Below are 20245 nucleotides of genomic sequence, written 5' to 3' on the forward strand. Positions count from 1 at the left end.
ATTGATTGCATTCTGGATGTGATGCTGTGTTCGCCCTGCTAAAAATCATACAGCCTAGTAGTAGCAGCAGCAAAGAGAAACGCCCAGTATGTACCTCGATTTCACAATAGCATGCTTTTCATACATCGCTTTACATTGACCAGCCGGCGTTTCAAATTGCGGTAAAATAACTGCTCTTTATAAGTGCTGCAAAAATACTAGTATGTGAGTGATGAGTACACACTGAAATTTCTACCCTTGAGATTTATTCTACCGATCCCTCTAATCTTGCCAAAGCGACTTGCTTATGAGAGGAGGAGGACTTGTAAAATGAGGTAAAAGAGGGAATCTACTGTAGTGGAACTCATACCGAAAATGCCTTATGTATTTTAAAAAAAATGCTGCACGTTATACTAAAATGATATGGTATGTTTTGGTGTTTCAGTCATGTTGTAACTTACTACTTGTGCAAAAAAAAAATATGAGCGGATAGAAATTTGTTTTTAATGTGATATTTTCTGTGAAATACGTCCACAGGTAATGTAGGAGTCACTCTTCCAAGATGGCGCGGCATTTTCATTGAAATCTATGCCCGTCCGTCTTCCAGCTCTACACATTGTTCCCTTTTACCGGAAGAAGGGGTGACGACGTTGGAAGACGGCGGTGTCAAAGGTGACCGTGCCTGCATCTACTTCCTTTCTTTTCAGGGCGGCCATCGAGCTAGACCAAGTGAGTGAAATGCCAGAATAGATAATCTGCTGCCATCCTTCTTGTTAACCTACAAACAGGGCTGTGGCGGCGACTAGGCGAAGGCAGTGTGATGCGGACGATGCGCATTAATGTCTGTTTTCTTTAATAGCTGTCCAGGAGGCGGGCTTTGGGTTATTTTCCTCTCGTTTCTTTGGCGGCCTGGAATTCCTTAGTTCCCTAACCCCACAGATACCTCCCTGACCCCGCTGACAAGGCAGTGACAACAAGTGGTCTAGAATAGCGGGTACATTTGTGCTTCGTACTCAACGGTAGCAATATCCTATTTCCATATTGACACGTTCCTCGTTGGATATGGCACATATAAAATAGCGTATATGCTAGATTTGGTAAAGGGTAGCTGCCCCGTGTCTTTACAACTCTAAAGCATTCTCTTCATTGCTGAAGGTTGATAATTTGTGTTCTCCAAACCCCTTCACCTTCTATTTGAGAATTCGCTTGCAGAATATCGTACTTTGCTTGGGCCAGGTGGACAGTCCAGTTCCTTACACTTTGCAGATCTGTTTCAATCCAGTGTTCTTTATTCCTTTCTGTTGGACGGGCTCTTACTCTGCATTTTATGTTGTGAGACATAAAAAACATTTTAGTGTGCACTCTTCTCACCCATAATTTTCGTTGATAAAATCTTGCCGACACATTGTATTTACGTATGCAGGTCCCGGACCCCACCTCCTCCATGCATGTGATGTTTGGATGCCTCGTTCGTTTAATGGCCATACCCCCTTTTTACGATTTAACAGGTTCACTCGCGTCCACATTTGGATCACCTGGGCCCTGAAAAGGGAGTATTCATATCCGCGCTTTAGTGCCTTTTGGGCCTGGGGGAATGCACCCGAGTTAGTTGATAAATTTGCAACAGCAGCTTGTCTACATAATTTGTATTACAAATGGGCACTAAAAGATTCATTCTAGTTGACATTAAAACCATGCACTTGTAGCTAGAACAAGTGCGCCTGGCGTGGAGCCCCTTTTTAACTTACTTAGGCGTTATGTTTTGGGGTGTTACATAAACAGAATTTGTTTTTAGTTTCTAGGTAGTAAAATCCACATTGATTCCCTCGTTTTTCTGCAGAAATAATGCTTTTCTGGTAGCTATGTTTACGCACCTTCTGTACTATACGCCGAATACTGTAACTTGTCAACACATTTTAAGGTGTGAAATCCTAATTAGTTCAAGTAAGCTCCCTTCGGGTACTTTGTTAAAATTTTACACGTAATCATTATAATTGCCGATATTCAAGACAGCTGTTATGTACTTACTATACTGTTGTGGGATTGCTGAGAAACTAATATTTATAGAATAGGTTGCATTCACGAGGACGGTCAGAAAACGCGAGCTTTATTGGACGACATCGCATGGCTCAACACAATCTATAGTTCAAAAAGACTTTGGGCTCATTTGTCATGCTTTTCTTTCCGCAGAAATGGGTAAATTTATGAAACCGGGGAAGGTCGTCTTGGTCCTGGCTGGTCGATACTCTGGACGTAAAGCTGTCATAGTGAAGGTAATATAGTTTACTAAAACACGAGGTGCTGTTTGCAAGTGTATATCCTTGATTGCTCAACTGGTGAATCTGCCTGACAGTTCTGTGCTTTTCACATGTAAAGCACTTCTTTGCAGTTCATAACCACCTTTATATGCTTGTTCAGTTGGGATTCGTAACTTCAATTTTGTATTTTTCAGAACATTGATGATGGCACATCAGACAGACCTTACAGTCATGCCCTAGTGGCAGGCATTGACCGTTACCCACGTAAAGTAACAGCCACGATGGGCAAGAAGAAGATTGCTAAGCGATCTAAAATTAAGGCCTTTGTCAAGGTTTGCAACTACAACCACTTGATGCCAACCAGGTAGGGCAGTTGATAAATTTATTTGCTTGATGATGGAAGAATCTAAATCTACCGCTTGCTGAAAGTGATTTTGTTTACAGCTAGGTTTCATACAAATAAAAGGGGGTGTCTTGAAAATATTCCACTTCTCTGTATTTTTATTTTTGATAGCACTGCTTTACAGTTCTATTTGTTGAGGCCAAAGTAAGTCTGGACTTAGAGTGGGAATCTATAATTGTTACCCATTACCAAATGTCTCAAATTTGGGTACACTAGTGCATTCATTTAAACTTCTGAATGGAAATTAATTCCCTCAAATCCCTTCACATTAGCGTTTTCATGTTGATAACAGTATTAGTATTTCAGCTGTAGTGTATAGTAATGTCTGGTACTACTTTTTCGTCACTCCGTTTGTCACTTATATTTTTGTTCGAACCGAAGTGAAAAGTTAAGTTTTGGTGCCTTGTGAAAGGGGGTAGAAGTACTGGCTGTTGTAACTATTTATGTAGTGTTTTCCATTCACACTGTGAAGCATAAAAACCTTTCTGATGGTCTAATTGTGATATCTGTAAAGTGCCGATTTAAACATGGCATGTGGCAAGATACCGTCACCCATGTATGTACTTGCGAGCTTCCAAATGCTAAGAAATAACATAAGCCCACAAGGAACACGCATCAGCCCGGATCTTCCCAGCTCTGACAACTGCCCAAGGAGAACTCCTCATGGCAGTGGAGTATTCCTTAACTCGTCAGTCTTATTCATAGCGTGGTAACATGGGGCTTCTCTCAGTATTCAGTTACTACACCCCTTCCTTGAACACCAACATTAAATGCTAACATGTAAATTAATAGACTTCTGCTTTTCCCGGTATAAAAAATAAAGTTAAAATGTTAGATATGTGGATCACATTTCTATAGACTTAACCCCCCCCCCCCCCCCCCCCCCCAAATAATACTTGGAAATTAAAAAATAAAGGGCCTCCAGTTTGAGAGGTCAGTTGATTCTGGCTTTAATTTTGCGAAAAGCCCATGGCACAAGCCAGTGAAGGAAATAGTCCACATCTTTAAAAACAAATGCCTCTGCTTCTGTACGAATGGAGCCAGAGGAGAGTGTAGGGCATACATAGACGTCATTCATATTCAAAAGGTTGAAAATACGTTTTTACATAGACTTTTGGCTCTACCACAATCCTCATCCATCATCTTCTGCAATGCAGAGATTGGTTTAGGTTTTACGGAGGACTATATTAAATTGCAACCCCTGGTGAAACGCGGAAGCCTACTTTCCCAGAGCAGTAATATCGGATTATTTTGTTCTGGATGGTGTATCAAATGTCCCCTGGTTGACATGTTACTCACATGTTTATTAGTGATATGGGGATCCCTGAGCTGTACACAAATCCAGATAATACTTTGCGTTTTACAACGGTTTCAGTAAAAGGCCAATTTTATGTTCGCAAGGAGGAATTGCTTGCAAGGCAGTCTAGTAAGCCCCTTTAGAATGCAATTGTGTTAGCCCTGCTCCAGATGCCTATTCCCTCGTTTCAAATGAATGGAATAGATCAGTGGTTCCCATCCTTTTGACTTCGGTAGACCCACCCCACACTTTATCATTACTAAAATCTGGGGACCCCCACTGAGACATTGCTGAAAGCTGGGGACCTAATCTGTTAATATTGTTTAATTTTCTAAGTAGTCGCGGACCCCCTAAAGAGGCTTTGCGGACCCCCAGGACCACAGGTTGAAAGCCACTGGAATAGATTTCTCCTCACAAGGCCGTATTTTAATCTTGTTCACTCTGTTGGCCTGTCCCATCCAAGGCGCATGTTTTTTATCCCTTCCCATGTGCTCAAGTGATGACCGATGCAGACAGAGCACAGTTACACTTTTATTCTATTGTACTCCCTTTACACAGCACATCGTAAATGCATTCTCATCGCTATATTACGTAGTACAAATATTAGATCCCATAAAGAAGCTTTTATTTTTACAGCAACTACGGAGTCCTGAGGTTTGCTATGCAGTGATTATGAGACTTTCTTTAGCCATGAGTAAGAGAAACTAGCATGGACTAATTAATTTTTGATGGATGTTGGATTATTTTCAATGTTTTATTTTTAACACTGAGGCTTCTACAACAGTAACTTTAATCTAAAGCAAAACCGTGTGAGCAAGATGTCTTGTGCTTTTATGTGCGTATATTTTTTTTACTTGAAATTTTCTAGATATAGATAAATGTTGACACGTTCTCTTATGGCTGTCATTTCAGCCGAAGAACGCATGTTTATAATATATATATATATTTTTATTTTTTTAAGGATTGTGTAGCAGGGATGTGGAATTCCTATTGCCCGATGCCCGGGACACATTGTTTTGGGTCCAGGGCAAGAAGTTTTTCATGTTTATTTTGTCCTTGGGACAAGTAGGCCTAACTCTCAGCAGCACAAGCCCTTTGGCTGTCAGTTTACAGAGAAGGGACTGTCTGCAGTTGAGATAATGTGTCCATATGTTAATGCTGTTCGAACTTGTATTTATGGTTCATTAATTAAAAGCCTTCATTATTAGGGTGAACGCTGTAAATAAACAATTTAAGGGCGCACTGTACTACTGACAGTGGTTCCAGTAAAAAAAAAAAAGTGTTCACACTTTTGAAAAGTTTAGCAATATGAGGCTAAGTTTTTAATGCTCCTAAAAAGAAAATGTACAGGAATAAAATGCAAGTAGCGAAAAAAACATTTCTCTACTGTGAAATTTTAGGTGCTACTTCTTTGAAGCGTCATTTAGTAAACTGTGGTGGTGCATGCTAGTATTTCCCCAAAATATTCCTAATGGAAAATCAATGTTGTAATTTCAACAAGATTATGGGAAACATGAAAATAAACTAGCACTGGCAAAGCCAACTGATCCAAACTTTTGAGTCTTTTGGTTTTGTCAGTGCGTGTCTTGTTTTGACAATGCTTTTGTAACACTCTATTGTCAGAGCTGCCAGGCCCTTACCATTGTAACAAACACTGGCAAAAAGGAAAACAAATATTTGGTCACATTGCCACCAGTGGCATAACAAATGCCCCGCAGCTCCCCTCCAGGGGGGGGGGGGGCTCAGAACAGCACCTGCCCTGAGAGTCTGTGGGGGAGGAGGGGCCTCAATGTTCTTTGCAGGGGGCCCCCTCTAGTTTTGTTACACCACTGATAGCCACAGTAGTTCCTGGCACTGAACAAAACTACTTAGTGTTCCAGTATGCTCCTTGTAGAAGAACAGAATGCGATCGCTCACAGTAAACCCAGGCAATATACAGAGAGATATCTTTGTTAACACCAGACCTAATTAGGGACCCCGTTCTTGAAGAAACTGCACACATGGTATGTCTTTGAAATAGTTGCTTTCATGAATTCACAAGACCTTTCAGAAGTATACCAGGAAATCGTACTCCTAGACAAATATCAGGAAATCATACTCCCAGAAAAATATTTGTGAGTAGTATTTTAGCATGAGCAAATATGCATGTGTAGATTTGCTCATGTGAAAATCTATTGAGCTCTTTCAGGTTCACTTTCCCTCCAGCCACCTTTTTCCCAACCATGGAAGAACTTCTACTTCTGCCATTGTTAGGAGTAAATTTTCAAACTTTCTCATGGGAAAATATTAGAAGAGCTGGTGAAAATCCTTAAAACATGCAAGTTGGTAGGTTTGCATACATTCCTACCCTTGAACTAATGCTTACTGATTCCTCCAGCTCCATATGTAGATCTGTGGAAAGGTGGCAAATGAGGAAATTGCTATAGTAGGGATTGATATTGCAAGTATTCAAGCCCTACTATAGTAGAGGCCCTGGCATGATCAGAGTGGCTATTATCAGAGATTGCTGCCATAATGTGTCGTCGCACTACATAGCACCAAAGGGACAAGTGCATTTTTCTTACAGGACAAATATATTTAAGAAGCAACCTGTCCCTTAGACAAGTAGATATTTTTATTAAATTCCACATCCCTGGTGTAGACTTGACAGGTAACGTGTTTTGGTACCTCTTTGGGTGTGTGTTTGTGTGTGTGTTTTTTTTTTTTTATTTGTTTTTTTTAATATGGCAGCTATGTGAGATGTCTTTGCTCTGTTAACCTATTTCTTGTGTAAAGATCAGTAGTAACATTTGAGGCTCTTTGTTACAGAGATGAATAATCATTTGAGTTAAGTGTTCTAATGTTAAAGGGTATAAGTTTAGTAGTAGTCATTTCCAGTGGGTTCTGATGCCTATGTGGATGCTGAGATAAGCTCATTGCTAAAAAAAAAAATATATATTGTGCGCAAGAATGGTGATAACTGTAATGTTCCATGCTGCGGAGTTTTTGTCTGGCAGTCAGCAGATGTGGGCTGTACAGGACGTGTTCCTATTCTGGTGAGGCTTAAGTTTCAATTACCAGAAGTTGTCAACTTAACTTCAGTGAAAAGCTGTAGTGAGCTGGCGAGACTAGAGTTTTAGGTTTGCTTGGTGCTCTCCGCTTATGTTTTTATGTTTGTGTCTTCTTCACAATGCTATAACCAAGTGTTTAGCAGTAAGCCTTATGACCCTGTTGAGTATTGGAATAAATGGTACTTAATTTAATAAGTAGGACATCATTTGAAATGTTATATTTGATTCACAAGCATTACAGAAAGTAGATGTTTTGTGAAGGAGTAAGCATTGCATGTTCCTTTCCCGTAGAATGTTTCTCTAAATATGTATAGTGCTAATCTTACTTTAAATCTGCAAATAATTTCACAGTAAGAGGGATGAGATGCAAGAAGGGACAGTAAAGAGCTAGTACATTTTGCTTGCCAGAGGTATAGTATAGAGTGTGAACGGGTTTATTTGCTGGGTCACTTGTGAAAGAAGTATTTCTGGAAGAGATGAGCCAGGCCCAGTGAAGAGATGGAACTTGTCTGTTAAGGTTTGATAAAGTTCCATATCCTTGGTAGTGGTGATTATGGAGAAGGCTCGTCTTCTGGTTTTCTACCTTTTGCTGTTGTTGGTCTGGTCTGGTCTAGCCTGGCCTGTCTATCGAAATGCTTCTTCCTTAAACCAGCAAGCCATTAATGCTCATTCTTGTTTCAGCCTCTCACCAACTAACTATGAAACCAAAGTGATTTTAATGTCTGTGATGGTAAATGTAGTGCTGCAGTTTCTGTTTCATGGAAGATGACCAAAGGACTTTTATTATTACTGGGGTTCTACGTTGTAAGCAAAAGCTTTGGCCGTCTGCCCTGCAAACCAGGGTTTTTCCTGCTACTACGTCCCCACCATTCCACAATAATCTCTCTTCCCGGTCACAACAGAACTTCGGTCATACTTTATGCAGTTATGGCATCAGAATATCAAGAACTAAATATTTAGTGACAATATAGCCCTCTTAAGTATTACTTACAAAGATATTCATATTGTCCCACTGAAATAACTAATAGAATATAGACACCCAATGGAGCAATATTTTAAACTATATTTAGGTCACAGTCTTATCTATGTTCTGATATGCGGCCCTAAATTGTGGATACTAAAAAGAGTAGTGTTCTTTTCCATTACTTCAACTTCGTTGTACAAACCTAATGTAACACCAAGGATTGATACTGCCTTCATGAACTTGTGGTTTCTATATTTGTGCATTCAACCAATTGCTAATATCGCCTGTTATTGTATCCGAGTCCGTGCCCAAAGGTTCTGCTAGTCAGTTGGTCACAAAGCTATTGTGCCACCCCTCCTGCTTTTCTTCTCTTTCTTTTGGAGGGAGCTGCCTCTTTCTGACTTTTCTAACAGGGGTGTGGAATTTTATAATATCTAATTGTCAATGGGACAGGTCGCTTAATACATCAAGGTGTCCTGCAACAAAATCCACTTGTTCCTTTGATGCTTTGAAGTGTGGCGACAAATCATGGCAGCAGTCTCATTACACAAGGGCTCTTATATTAGCCTCTCTGATTATGCCAGTGCTCATACTATCTATCATAGGGTGTGAATACTAACAAATCCCTTATTTAGCCACCTTTCTACAAAATAGTTCAAGGGTTGTAATGCCCTTTTGAGTCTGCGAACCTATAAACTTGTATGTTTTAGGGGTTTTTGCCAGCTCTTCTCCAATCTTTTCCCATACTATGAAAGCTTGGAAATGTATTCCTGTCAATTGGGGTTGTGTGTGTGTTGGGGCGGGGGGGGTTGTTTAAATGGAGGGAAAGTGAACCTGTCCATGCTCACAGATTTTTGCCTGATCAAATCTACACATTTCCTCGCGCTAAAATTCAGTTCACAAACCTTTTCTAGATGTAATACTTCCTGTCCTACTTCCGTAAATGCTTGGTAATTCATGAGTTGTAAAATTGGACTAATGCAAGAAGCTATATATGTATGTATGTATGTTAAATGGCATGTGTAGCTGCAGATACACATGCTGTGCACATCCCGCCATCTAGTGTTGAGCTCTGAGTTACAGGTTGTTTTTCTTCTAAGAAGTCTTTTTCGAGTCACGAGATCGAGGGACTCCTCCCCTTTCGGCTCCATTGCGCATGGCGTCTACTCCATCTTAAATTGTTTTCTTTCCGCCATCGGGTTCTGACATGTTCCTTTTCGCTCCGCGTTTCGGTTCGGAAAGTTAGTGAAAATCTCGGGAAAATTGGCGGTATAGTTTGCGTTCGGTATCGGGTTAGTTACAACAGATCGACACTGAATTTTGAAGAGCTCCGGTGGCCCTTCGGGGTTTTCGATTTCCCTGGCAGGGCCTGGTCGGCCCTACCAGATGCGTCTTCAAGGCTAATGGAACGGACCCCATTCCGCTTCTGCCCCGAATGTCACAACAAGTATCCTTATACAGATCAGCATCTGGTCTGTAATTTGTGTTAGTCTCCAGAACACAAAGAGGATACCTGTGAGGCCCGTCGAGCGTTTCAGTCGAGGAAGACTTTTAAGAGACCGAAGAGCAAGAAGACTACAAATGGTGTCGGCGCCGACACAACAACGACACTTGGAGGAAGAGGAAGAAACCTTCTCCATCGCGGACTCGGACGAGGTCGATCCCGAACAGACGCCAAAACCCGTGAGTAAGACGTCCCAACACAAAACTGACGGAAAATCCGGAAAAGCCCAAGGGACGCCACCGCCAGCAGGCCATGGCTTAACCCGAAAAATAGGTGACCGAGCATCGGCACCGAAAAAGGGCATGCGTGTGTCAGTCATCCGACTCTGGTCGAGAGACCGGCACAGAGCAGACTCGACCCCGGGTCGGAGCAATCTCGACACAGAGAGGGTGGCACCGAAATGAGTCGGCATCGAGATATCAGTACGCCGAAAATTAAAAAAGTGTCTTCGGAGCTGAAAAAGACAGGCGAAAAAGTTTCCATACCGAAACATCCGGCCTCGGAACCGAAATCAAGTTCCTACACAGAGGAACACAGGGCCTGTCTTCACAGATGCAAGGACACAAATTCTGACAAGAACTGGAGGCTGGGGAGCCAGATTACACTCTGAAGGCTCCACATTCAAAAGGACACAGGGAAGATCAGAACTCTCCCTCCAATAAAAATGAAAAGAAAACTTGACTTCCAAGAGAAAGACAAGCAGGCAAAGGTGGCAAGACAAGTGACTCCGCCACCATCTCCACAACGCTCACCACAACTATCACCAGTAGCCACTCCACCAATGATGCAGTCCCCACCTCACACAGGGATGAGTCAGGATGATCCCGACGCATGGGATCTTTATGATGCGCCTGTATCAGATAACAGTCCCGACTGTTATCCAGCGAGACCGTCACCACCTGAGGACAGCACTGCCTACACACAGGTGGTGGCAAGAGCAGCTGTGTTTCATAATGTCACCCTGCAGGCAGAACCTATAGAGGATGACTTTCTTTTTAATACACTGTCGTCCACACACAGCCAGTACCAGTCTCCCTATGTTACCAGGAATGCTCAAACACTCCAAACAAGTGTTGCAGGAGCCTGTGAAGGGCAGGGCCATAACTCCAAGGGTGGAGAAGAAGTACAAAGCGCAACCAACAGACCCTGTGTACATCACGCAGCAATTAACACCAGACTCGGTGGTAGTAGGAGCAGCTCGTAAAAGGGCGAACTCGCACACCTCAGGCGCCCCACCTCCAGACAAAGTCGCAAGTTCGCAGCGGGGAAAAGGGTTGCGGCACAGGCGGCCAACCAATGGCGCATTGCCAACTCACAGGCATTGCTGGCGAGATATGATTGGGACGAAATGCAACATTTCATAGAACACCTGCCCAAAGAGTTCCAAAAAAGAGCACAACAGGTGGTGGAGGAAGGCCAGAGTATCTTGAACAATCAGATACGCTCAGCAATGGATGCAGCCGACACAGCTGCTAGGACTAAATACAGCAGTGACCATACGGAGGCACGCATGGCTAAGAACATCAGGATTCAAGCCTGAAATACAACCAGCAGTCCTGAATATTCCATTTAACGGACAGCAATTGTTTGGGCCGTAGGTGGACACTGCCATAGAAAAACTTAAATAGGACACCGATACGGCCAAAGCCATGGGCGCACTCTCCTCCCCGCAGAGCAGAGGCACATTTCGAAAAAAACATTTTTGAGGAGGGTTTCGGGGACAGAGCACAGAACCCTCACCAACAAGGCCCACTTATCAAAGCCAATATCAGCGGGGAAGTTTTCGGGGTCAATATAGAGGAGGACAGTTCCCAAAGAGTAGAGGGAAGTTCCAGAGCCCCAAAACTCCACAAAATAAACAGTGACTTCAACGTCACAAATCCCCAACACATGACACCAGTTGGGGGGGAACTAACCGATTTCTACAACAACTGGGAAGAAATAACAGACACGTGGGTCCTAGCCATTATCCAGCATGGTTATTGCATAGAATTTCTTCAATTCCCTCCAAATGTCCCACCGAAAACACACATGTCCAAACAACACATGGATCTCTTACAAATAGAGGTCCAAGCATTGTTGCAAAAAGATGCAATAGAGCTATTACCCAATCAGAAAGGAACAGGAGTTTACTCTCTGTACTTTCTCATACACAAAAAAGACAAAACTCTAGACCTATACTAGATCTCAGAACATTAAACATATACATCAAATCAGATCACTTTCACATGGTGACACTGCAAGACGTGATCCCATTGTTCAAACAGCAAGGCTACATGACAACACTAGACCTCAAGGATGCGTATTTCCATATACCCATACATCCTTCCCACAGAAAGTACTTAAGGTTCGTAATCCAAGGGGTACATTACCAATTCAAAGTGTTGCCATTCGGGATAACAGCGCCAAGAGTTTTTACAAAATGCCTGGCAGTAGTGGCAGCTCATATCAGAAGGTAGCAAATACATGTGTTCCCGTACCTAGACGATTGGTTAATCAGAACCAATACGCAAGAACGGTGTCCACAACACACAAAGTATGTCATAGAAACCCTTCACAAGCTAGGTTTCTCACTCAACTACAAGAAGTCACACCTACAGCTGTGTCAAATACAACAATACTTAGGAGCAACAATCAACACAACAAAGGGGATTGCCACTCCAAGTCCACAAAGGGTACAGGCATTTCAAAACGTAATACAAGCCATGCACCCAAACCAAAACTTACAGGTAAAATTAGTAATGAAACTACTAGGCATGATGTCCTCATGCATAGCCATTGTCCCAAACGCAAGATTGCACATGCGGCCCTTGCAACAGTGCCTAGCATCACAATGGTCACAGGCACAGGGTCAACTTCAAGATCTAGTGTTGATGGACTGCCAAACATACACCTCGCTTCAATGGTGGAACACTATAAATTTAAACAAAGGGCGGCCTTTTCAAGACCCAGTGCCTCAATACGTAATCACAACGGATGCCTCCACGATAGGGTGGGGAGCACACCTCAACCAACACAGCATCCAAGGACAATGGGACAATCGGCAAAAACAGTTTCACATAAATCACTTAGAACTACTAGCAGTATTTCTAGCGCTGAAAGCATTTCAACCTATAATAACCCACAAACACATTCTTGTCAAAACCGACAACATGACAACGATGTAACAAACAGGGAGGGACACACTCAACACAGTTGTCTCTTGGCACAGAAAATATGGCATTGGGCGATTCACAACCACATTCGCCTAATAGCGCAGTTCATACCTGGAATTCAGAACCAATTAGACAATCTCTCTCGGGATCACCAACAAATCCACAAATGGGAGATTCATCCCCAAATACTAAAGACTTACTTCCAAAGGTGGGGAACACCGCAAATACACCTATTCGCAACAAAAGAAAACGCAAAGGTACCCACAGGCTCACTCTCAGGGCAATGCGTTATGGATGAGTTGGTCAGGGATATTTGCATACGCTTTTCCCCCTCTCCCACTCCTTCCATATCTAGTAAACAAATTGAGTCAAAACAAACTCATACTCATACTAATAGCACCAACTTGGGCAAGACAACCTTGGTACACAACACTACTAGACCTCTCAGTAGTGCCCCATATCAAACTACCAAACAGACCAGATCTGTTAACTCAACACAAACAGATCAGACACCCAAATCCAGCATCGCTGAATCTAGCAATTTGGCTCCTGAAGTCTTAGAATTCAGGCATCTAGACCTTACACAAGAATGTATGGAGGTCATAAAACAAGCTAGAAAACTAACCACAAGACATTGCTATGCAAATAAGTGGAAAAGATTTTGTTTATTACTGCCATAATAATCAAATTCAACCATTACACGCATCTGCTAAAGACATCGTCAGCTACCTACTACACTTGCAAAAGTCCAAGTTAGCTTTTTCATCCATTAAAATAAATCTCACTGCAATTTCAGCTTATCTGCAAATTACGCACTCAACTTCATTATTCAGGGTCCCAGTCATAAAAGCATTTATGGAGGGTCTGAAAAGAATTATCCCACCAAGAACACCACCAGTTGCTTCGTGGAATCTCAACATTGTCTTAACACGATTTATGGGTCCACCTTTTGAACCCATGCACTCATGTGAGATACAGTATTTAACATGGAAAGTAGCTTTTCTAATAGCTATCACATCTCTCAGAAGAGTAAGTGAAATACAAGCATTTACTATACAAGAACCCTTTATTCAGATACATAAAGTAGTTCTACGAACGAATCCTAAATTCTTACCTAAGGTCATATCACCGTTCCACTTAAATCAAACAGTGGAACTCCCAGTATTCTTTCCAGAACCAGATTCTGTAGCAGAAAGAGTATTACATACATTAGACATTAAAAGGGCACTAATGTACTACATAGATAGAACAAAACAATTTCGCAAAACAAAACAATTGTTTGTTGCATTCCAAAAACCTCATACAGGGAATCCAATATCCAAACAAGGCATTGCCAGATGGATAGTTAAATGTATTCAAACCTGTTATATAAAAGCAAAAAGAGAACTGCCTATTACACCAAAGGCACACTCAACTAGAAAGAAAGGTGCTACCATGGCCTTTCTAGGAAACATACCAATGACTGAGATATGTAAGGCAGCCACATGGTCTACGCCTCATACATTTACCAAGCATTACTGCGTGGATGTGTTAACACAAGCCACAGTAGGACAAGCAGTATTACGGACTTTATTTCAAACAACTTCAACTCCTACAGGCTGAACCACCGCTTTTGGGGAGATAACTGCTTACTAGTCTATGCACAGCATGTGTATCTGCAGCTACACATGCCATTGAACGGAAAATCACTTACCCAGTGTACATCTGTTCGTGGCATGAGACGTTGCAGATTCACATGCGCCCTCCCACCTCCCCGGGAGCCTGTAGCCGTTATTAGTTGAGAAAAAATTAGACTTGTACATTTGTAAATATATCACTTTTAAACACACTACGTACATACATATGCACTCCATTGCATGGGCACTATTACTATATACACAACTCCTACCTCACCCTCTGCGGGGAAAACAATCTAAGATGGAGTCAACGCCCATGCGCAATGGAGCTGAAAGGGGAGGGGTCCCTCGATCTCGTGACTCGAAAAAGACTTCTTCGAAGAAAAACAACCTGTAACACTCAGAGCCCAACACTAGATGGCGGGATGTGCACAGCATGTGAATCTTCAGCGTCTCATGCCACGAACATATGTACGTACACTGGGTAAGTGACATTTTCCATATATATATATAAATAAAATTATTTTCAGGGGTGTGGAATTTAATAAAATATCTACTTGTTCCTTTGGTGCCATGTAGTGCGGGAAGAAATTATGTATAAATATAGTAGAGCTTGAATACTTTCAGTTAAATTTCAGTCCCTACTACAGCAATTTCCTTATTTTGCTACCTTTCCACAGATCTACGTACTGGGGCTTGAGGAAGCATTAAGCAATAGTTCCAGGGCTGGAATGCCTTGGAGTCTCCAAACCTATTAACTTGCATGTTTTAAGGATGTTCACTAGCTCTTCTCTAATCTTTTCTATAAACTGAGAAAGGTTGGAAATTTACTCTGGGCAATGGCAGAAGTAGAAGTTTTTCCAGAATTGGGGGAAAATGGTTGGAGTCAACTTGAACTTGTAAACACTCAATAGATTTTCGCATGAGCAAATCTACACATGCATAGTTGCTCGTGCTAAAATACAGTTCACAAATATTTTCTAGGAGTACGATTTCCTGGTCTACTTCTGTAAGTTCTTGTGAATTCATGAAAGCCGCTAATTTAAAGACATAGCATGGGCGCAGTTTTGTGACTTATAGAATTGTGTCCCTAACTAGGTCTGATGCTGACCAAGACACTTTGTTTTTATTAAAATTCTATAGATGGAGATATATATCTATAGATATAGGCTGGTTCTACTGTGAGCGATCGCATTCTGCTGTTCCGCAAGGAGCATATTGGCACACAAGGTAGTTTTGTTCAGTGCAAGGAACTAATGCGGCAATCCGTGGTGGAAGGAAACTGGAGGGGGCCCCTCTGCAAAGAACTTGGAGACATTTTTTCCTACGTGCATTTTTATTCAGCATTTTATTTTGAAAGCAAAGAATCATCACTCTTGCTACAAGCTTCTGCAAACATTTGCATCTAATTAGAGAAAATTCTGGGAGCATTATACTTCATAATGTTAAACTTTTCAAATGTGTGCACGTTTTTTTATTTTTTATGGAACCACTGTCAGTAGTGCAGTGTAATCTTAAAACCTTTTATTTACAGCGCTCATAATAAAGGCTTTTCGATAATGAACCAAGTTTGAACACCATTAATGTATGGGCATACGCATTACCTCCATTACGGACCATCCCTTCTTTGTAAGCTGGCAGCCAAAGTGTGCTGCAGGGGGCTGGGCCTACTTGTCCCAAGGACAAAGTAAACATGAAAACGTGTTGCCTTTGACCCCAAACAATATGTCCTGGGTGTCAGGTGATAGGAATTCCACAGCCCTGATATTATGGGTGTGCTTTTGTGACTTCCGTCAAGAATTGGGTCCCTGGTTAGATCTGGCATTAACCAAAACATTATTTTTTTTTTTTAAATAGTCTCTCTCTCTGTCCACTGGCTTTCTTCACTTTGAGTGACCGCATTGTACTCTTTCACAAGGTGCGTATTGGCACACAGTTTCAATGCCAGTAACTTCTGTGGCAATATGTACTTTTTTGAGACGAAAATATGTTAGCTTTTTGCCAGTGTTTGTTATAATAGTGAGAGCACAACAGCTCCCACAACAGTGAAGTCTTACAAAAACCACGTAAAAACAAGATATGCGTTGACAAAACCAAAAGGCTGACGACCAAGGTTGAACCTACTGGATTTGACAGTGCTTGTTTATTTTTCATGTTTTCCATAATCTTGTTTTAACTTGTTACACTGATTTTTACATTATAGATATATTTTTGGGAAATACTAGCTTGCTTCAACACATTTTACTAAATGATACTTCAAAGAAATGGTACCCAACATTTCACAGTAGTTAAGCTAAACATTTATTTCCTAGTTGTGTTTTTTTAAAATGAGTGTTTTGATTTTGAAACCATGAATCCTCAATATGGCTTTTAAGCTTCTGCAAATATTTACATCTAATTAAGGAGCATTCTGGGAGCATTATACATAGTCTTGTGGTGTCAAAGTTTGTAAACGTGTACACATTTTTATACTGGAACTATCAGTAGTGCAGTCTGAGCTTGCAGCATTTCCTTAGCCCACTCACCCTAATTAATACATGCTTTTCATTAATAAACCATAAAGACCAGTTCAAACAGCATTAACATATTAACACAAGTGTTACCTTAACTGTAGACAATGCCCTTCATTAATCCATAATGTGGTACTGTAAAACTGGCAGACAAAGGATTTGTGCTGCAGGGGTTGTGGCCTACTTGTCCCAAGAACAAAAATAAAACCAGTTGCCCTTGACCCTAAACAATATGTCCTGGCTGTCGGGCTATAGAAATTTCTCAACCCTGTGCTAAGTTTGTATCTTGTGGTCTTGCTAACTCCAAATTGACAAACGTTTGCAAAACATTTTAGGGAAATTTAGGTTTTTGAAAAACTGAATACTTTAAAAAAATGTGTATTAACTCTGAAAGTTGTAAAGAACGCAAACCTATACCAGTATAAAGCCATTTCCAGAACTCAAAAGTCCTTCCTAGTTAGGGAGGATAGAGTTGTGCAAAAATCATCAAAGGTATTTATTTCACTAGATAAATAGCCCCATTGATTTGTGGTGAAGGCCTTGTGCAAAATTAACACAATTTAAAGCAACTGCTCACCAGAAGAGTAAACTGTTGATTCATGATTATGCAGATAAAATAAAAAATAAATCAGTGGGTCGGATTTGATGTTTGTGTACTAATAGACCTTGGTTCGTATACTTGTGAGTTCACATATAAAAATTAACATGTATTTCCACTTATCAAGTTAATAGATGGGCTAAAAAAATAAAAGGCAGCGTTGCGGCTAAATTTTGTGTTTACTTTCTTTTATTTAGATTGTGTGTACATTTAGCTTCAATAATAAAAGTTTAAAACTAAACAAGGGCATATACTCCTATTGAAAGTATTAATGCTTGATTTTGAAGAAACTGCTTGAGGTTGTAGAAATTGCAGGTTTACATTTCGTACTACTTGCTTTTGCAACTTAGCATTTTCTTTTCCAAGATTTTTAGTTGCAATTTTGTTTGTTAAAGGTACTCCGTTGATATTCCCCTTGACAAAACCATTGTGAATAAGGATGTATTCAGGGACCCGGCTCTAAAACGAAAAGCCAGACGTGAAGCCAAAGTGAAATTTGAGGAACGGTAAGATAACAGTATATCTATTGTACAGTGTGATTATTGATATCCTAATTATTACAATAGTCATCACTGTTAGTTCACATTTAAGAAAAAATGTTGGAACTTGTACCGAACGGTGCATTTCTGTATGACTGTAACTTGTGTGATTTACCAGATTAGGTTTATTAATTTATAAATGGAGATGCCTGACAACTTCAGTTTGCCACATTGCATTTGTGCATTGTTGCTTTCTTGCTGTCAGAAGTCCACCTTACTGTTTCCATTTCAGCAGCAGAGCTATTGCAAGTGCATGGCTGTGACAAGCAGCTGCTGAACTGCTGCTGCTCTCGGCCACAGACGGCCCTGAGCAGCTGCTATGCAATTGTCACCACTGGCAGCCATTGTCCAAGTTCCTCTCATTTTATATCGCAGCCTTCTTGGATGAGAGAGACTGCATTTTAAGTACATCTAGCGATTCAGACACTTGGTTGTCCATACCATAAATACCACTGGGCGGTGAGGAGCTTTTCTATACAACAGCTATGGATATGGTATGCATTTTGTTTGAGAGCACTTTAACAAAGCATAACTGAAAAGCTAGCATTCAAAGTTGATTGACTTTCAGGGGAATGACGTAGTTTGTTTTAGAGGCCTTGCCACGAAGACAAACAATCTTAGTTGCCATTTATGGTGTTTTCTTCAGTGTTTGATACAGAAGTTTATTATGAGTACTTTTCTGCTTACAGTGCAGAAAGCAATTCTGTATCACTTTGTCACACTTGTGAAATAATACGTTTAGTTACATTGCAAGTGGCATTCCGCTACAAGGCAGTTGTCAAGTAATATGTGGTTGAGTCAGCATGTGGGTAGGTTCAGGCTGCGAGTTTACAATCCTGTATTCATTTTTTTGGTGTAGATCAAGGCTAGGATGTTTATCTCCTTTCAAGGGTCAGATTTACGTGTCGTAGTAAGACTCAGTCGGACACTTTTTTTTTTTTTTTTTTTTTTTTTTTTTTTTCCCTTCAGTAACTTTATTTTCTGTAGAGTGCAGTACTCCTCTTCTTTACCGCGGCGTACTGCATCTTTCAGAGCCTTTACTAAGACAACATGAACATAATTCAGGGCACTGTTTTTTATTTTGGTGAATGGTTGTAATCCTGCATCTGGAGCATTGTTGACAAAATGGTGTTGATCTGAGTTTTAGGTTGACACAATATCTGAACTGTTAGTTTTACACCCCTGATTTATATTATTTAAACCAGACTGTTTCTTAATCTCCTAAATTGTCTGTGAGACTAGACCAGTGGTTCCCAACCTTTTGACTTCTGTGGGCCCCACGTTATCATTATTGGAGCCTGGGGAAACCCCCCCACTAGTCATTACTGCAAGCTGGGGACCTAATTTTTTAATATTATTTAATTTCCTAAGCAGTCGCAGACCCCCAGGAGTCCCCGGACAACAGGTTGGGAACCACTGGACTAGACAGTTGCATAGCTTTTTGTTGTATGGTAATTCTGTTTGATTGTAAAATGTTGCTAACTTAGTTTTCTTTTCTTCGCAGATACAAGACTGGCAAGAATAAGTGGTTCTTCCAGAAGCTGAGATTCTAAATTGGTGGCAATGTGGAACACTGGCACATGAATAAAAATTTATGTAAAATCCAGTCTGCCTGCTTATACTTTCATTTTGTAAAGCCTTTACTATGCTAAATCCGCCACCTTTTTAACCTGTCTGTGGAGAGCGCTTCTATAGGTAGTAGAGGTATGGAAAGCAAACCACCTTATTTGTAGACTCCATACTTATTAAAATCATGTCTACATACTCTTAGCTACAAGTTATGTTTCTGAATCGGGTTTGATCATTGTCAGATCAAGCTTCATTTGTGCTACACGACAATGGGCTACAACTGCACCTGCTTGCAACTATTTCAGAGTGGAATGGTTAATGAGCATATGCAAGCTTTGTACTAATACTGAGAGGTCCCATTGGCGCAGGGTTTTTGACCCATGTATATTTTAAATGAGGAAGAAGCTCTTTCAACTTGAACAATGTTAGCCTATTGGAAAGAAAGTTAATTCTAAATTACAAGGTATGCTTACACAAATGGCACAGTTATCGATGGTTACACGTCTATTGAAATCAATGTAAAGTTTATTTCGGTTCAAATAGAACTATAAATACATATGCACAAATCAACATTTAAACAGCTGGTAATAAGCAACAGAGGCTGCCAAGTCAAAACTAGTCCTAGCTTTTGTGCAGTGCTGGCAGAAGCAACCCATTTCATATCCAGCTGTCAGACGAAATTAAAAAAAGAAAACGGATGGGCCACAACTAGTAAATCTACCATTTCTCAGCAACTTTAAGTTGAACAGATTTATAGAATGTGCATATAAGGCTAGTGCATTTTAGTGTCCAAGTTGTAGTAT

At 40.9% G+C, this 20245-nt stretch overlaps 1 protein-coding gene across 1 annotated transcript; it reads left to right on the top strand.

Annotated features, from left to right (window-relative positions):
* Positions 1 to 565: 565 nt before the first annotated feature.
* RPL27 (ribosomal protein L27) lies at positions 566 to 19479 on the top strand. The gene is made up of 5 exons (XM_069237756.1): positions 566 to 708; positions 2170 to 2252; positions 2432 to 2601; positions 17730 to 17840; positions 19378 to 19479. The coding sequence occupies exons 2-5, from the start codon at positions 2172 to 2174 to the stop codon at positions 19424 to 19426; spliced, it is 411 nt and encodes a 136-aa protein (XP_069093857.1). The 5' UTR covers positions 566 to 708; positions 2170 to 2171; the 3' UTR covers positions 19427 to 19479.
* Positions 19480 to 20245: the final 766 nt, after the last annotated feature.

This window comes from Pleurodeles waltl, chromosome 6, assembly GCF_031143425.1.
Source record: "Pleurodeles waltl isolate 20211129_DDA chromosome 6, aPleWal1.hap1.20221129, whole genome shotgun sequence".
In the NCBI taxonomy this organism is placed as follows: Eukaryota; Metazoa; Chordata; class Amphibia; order Caudata; family Salamandridae; genus Pleurodeles; species Pleurodeles waltl.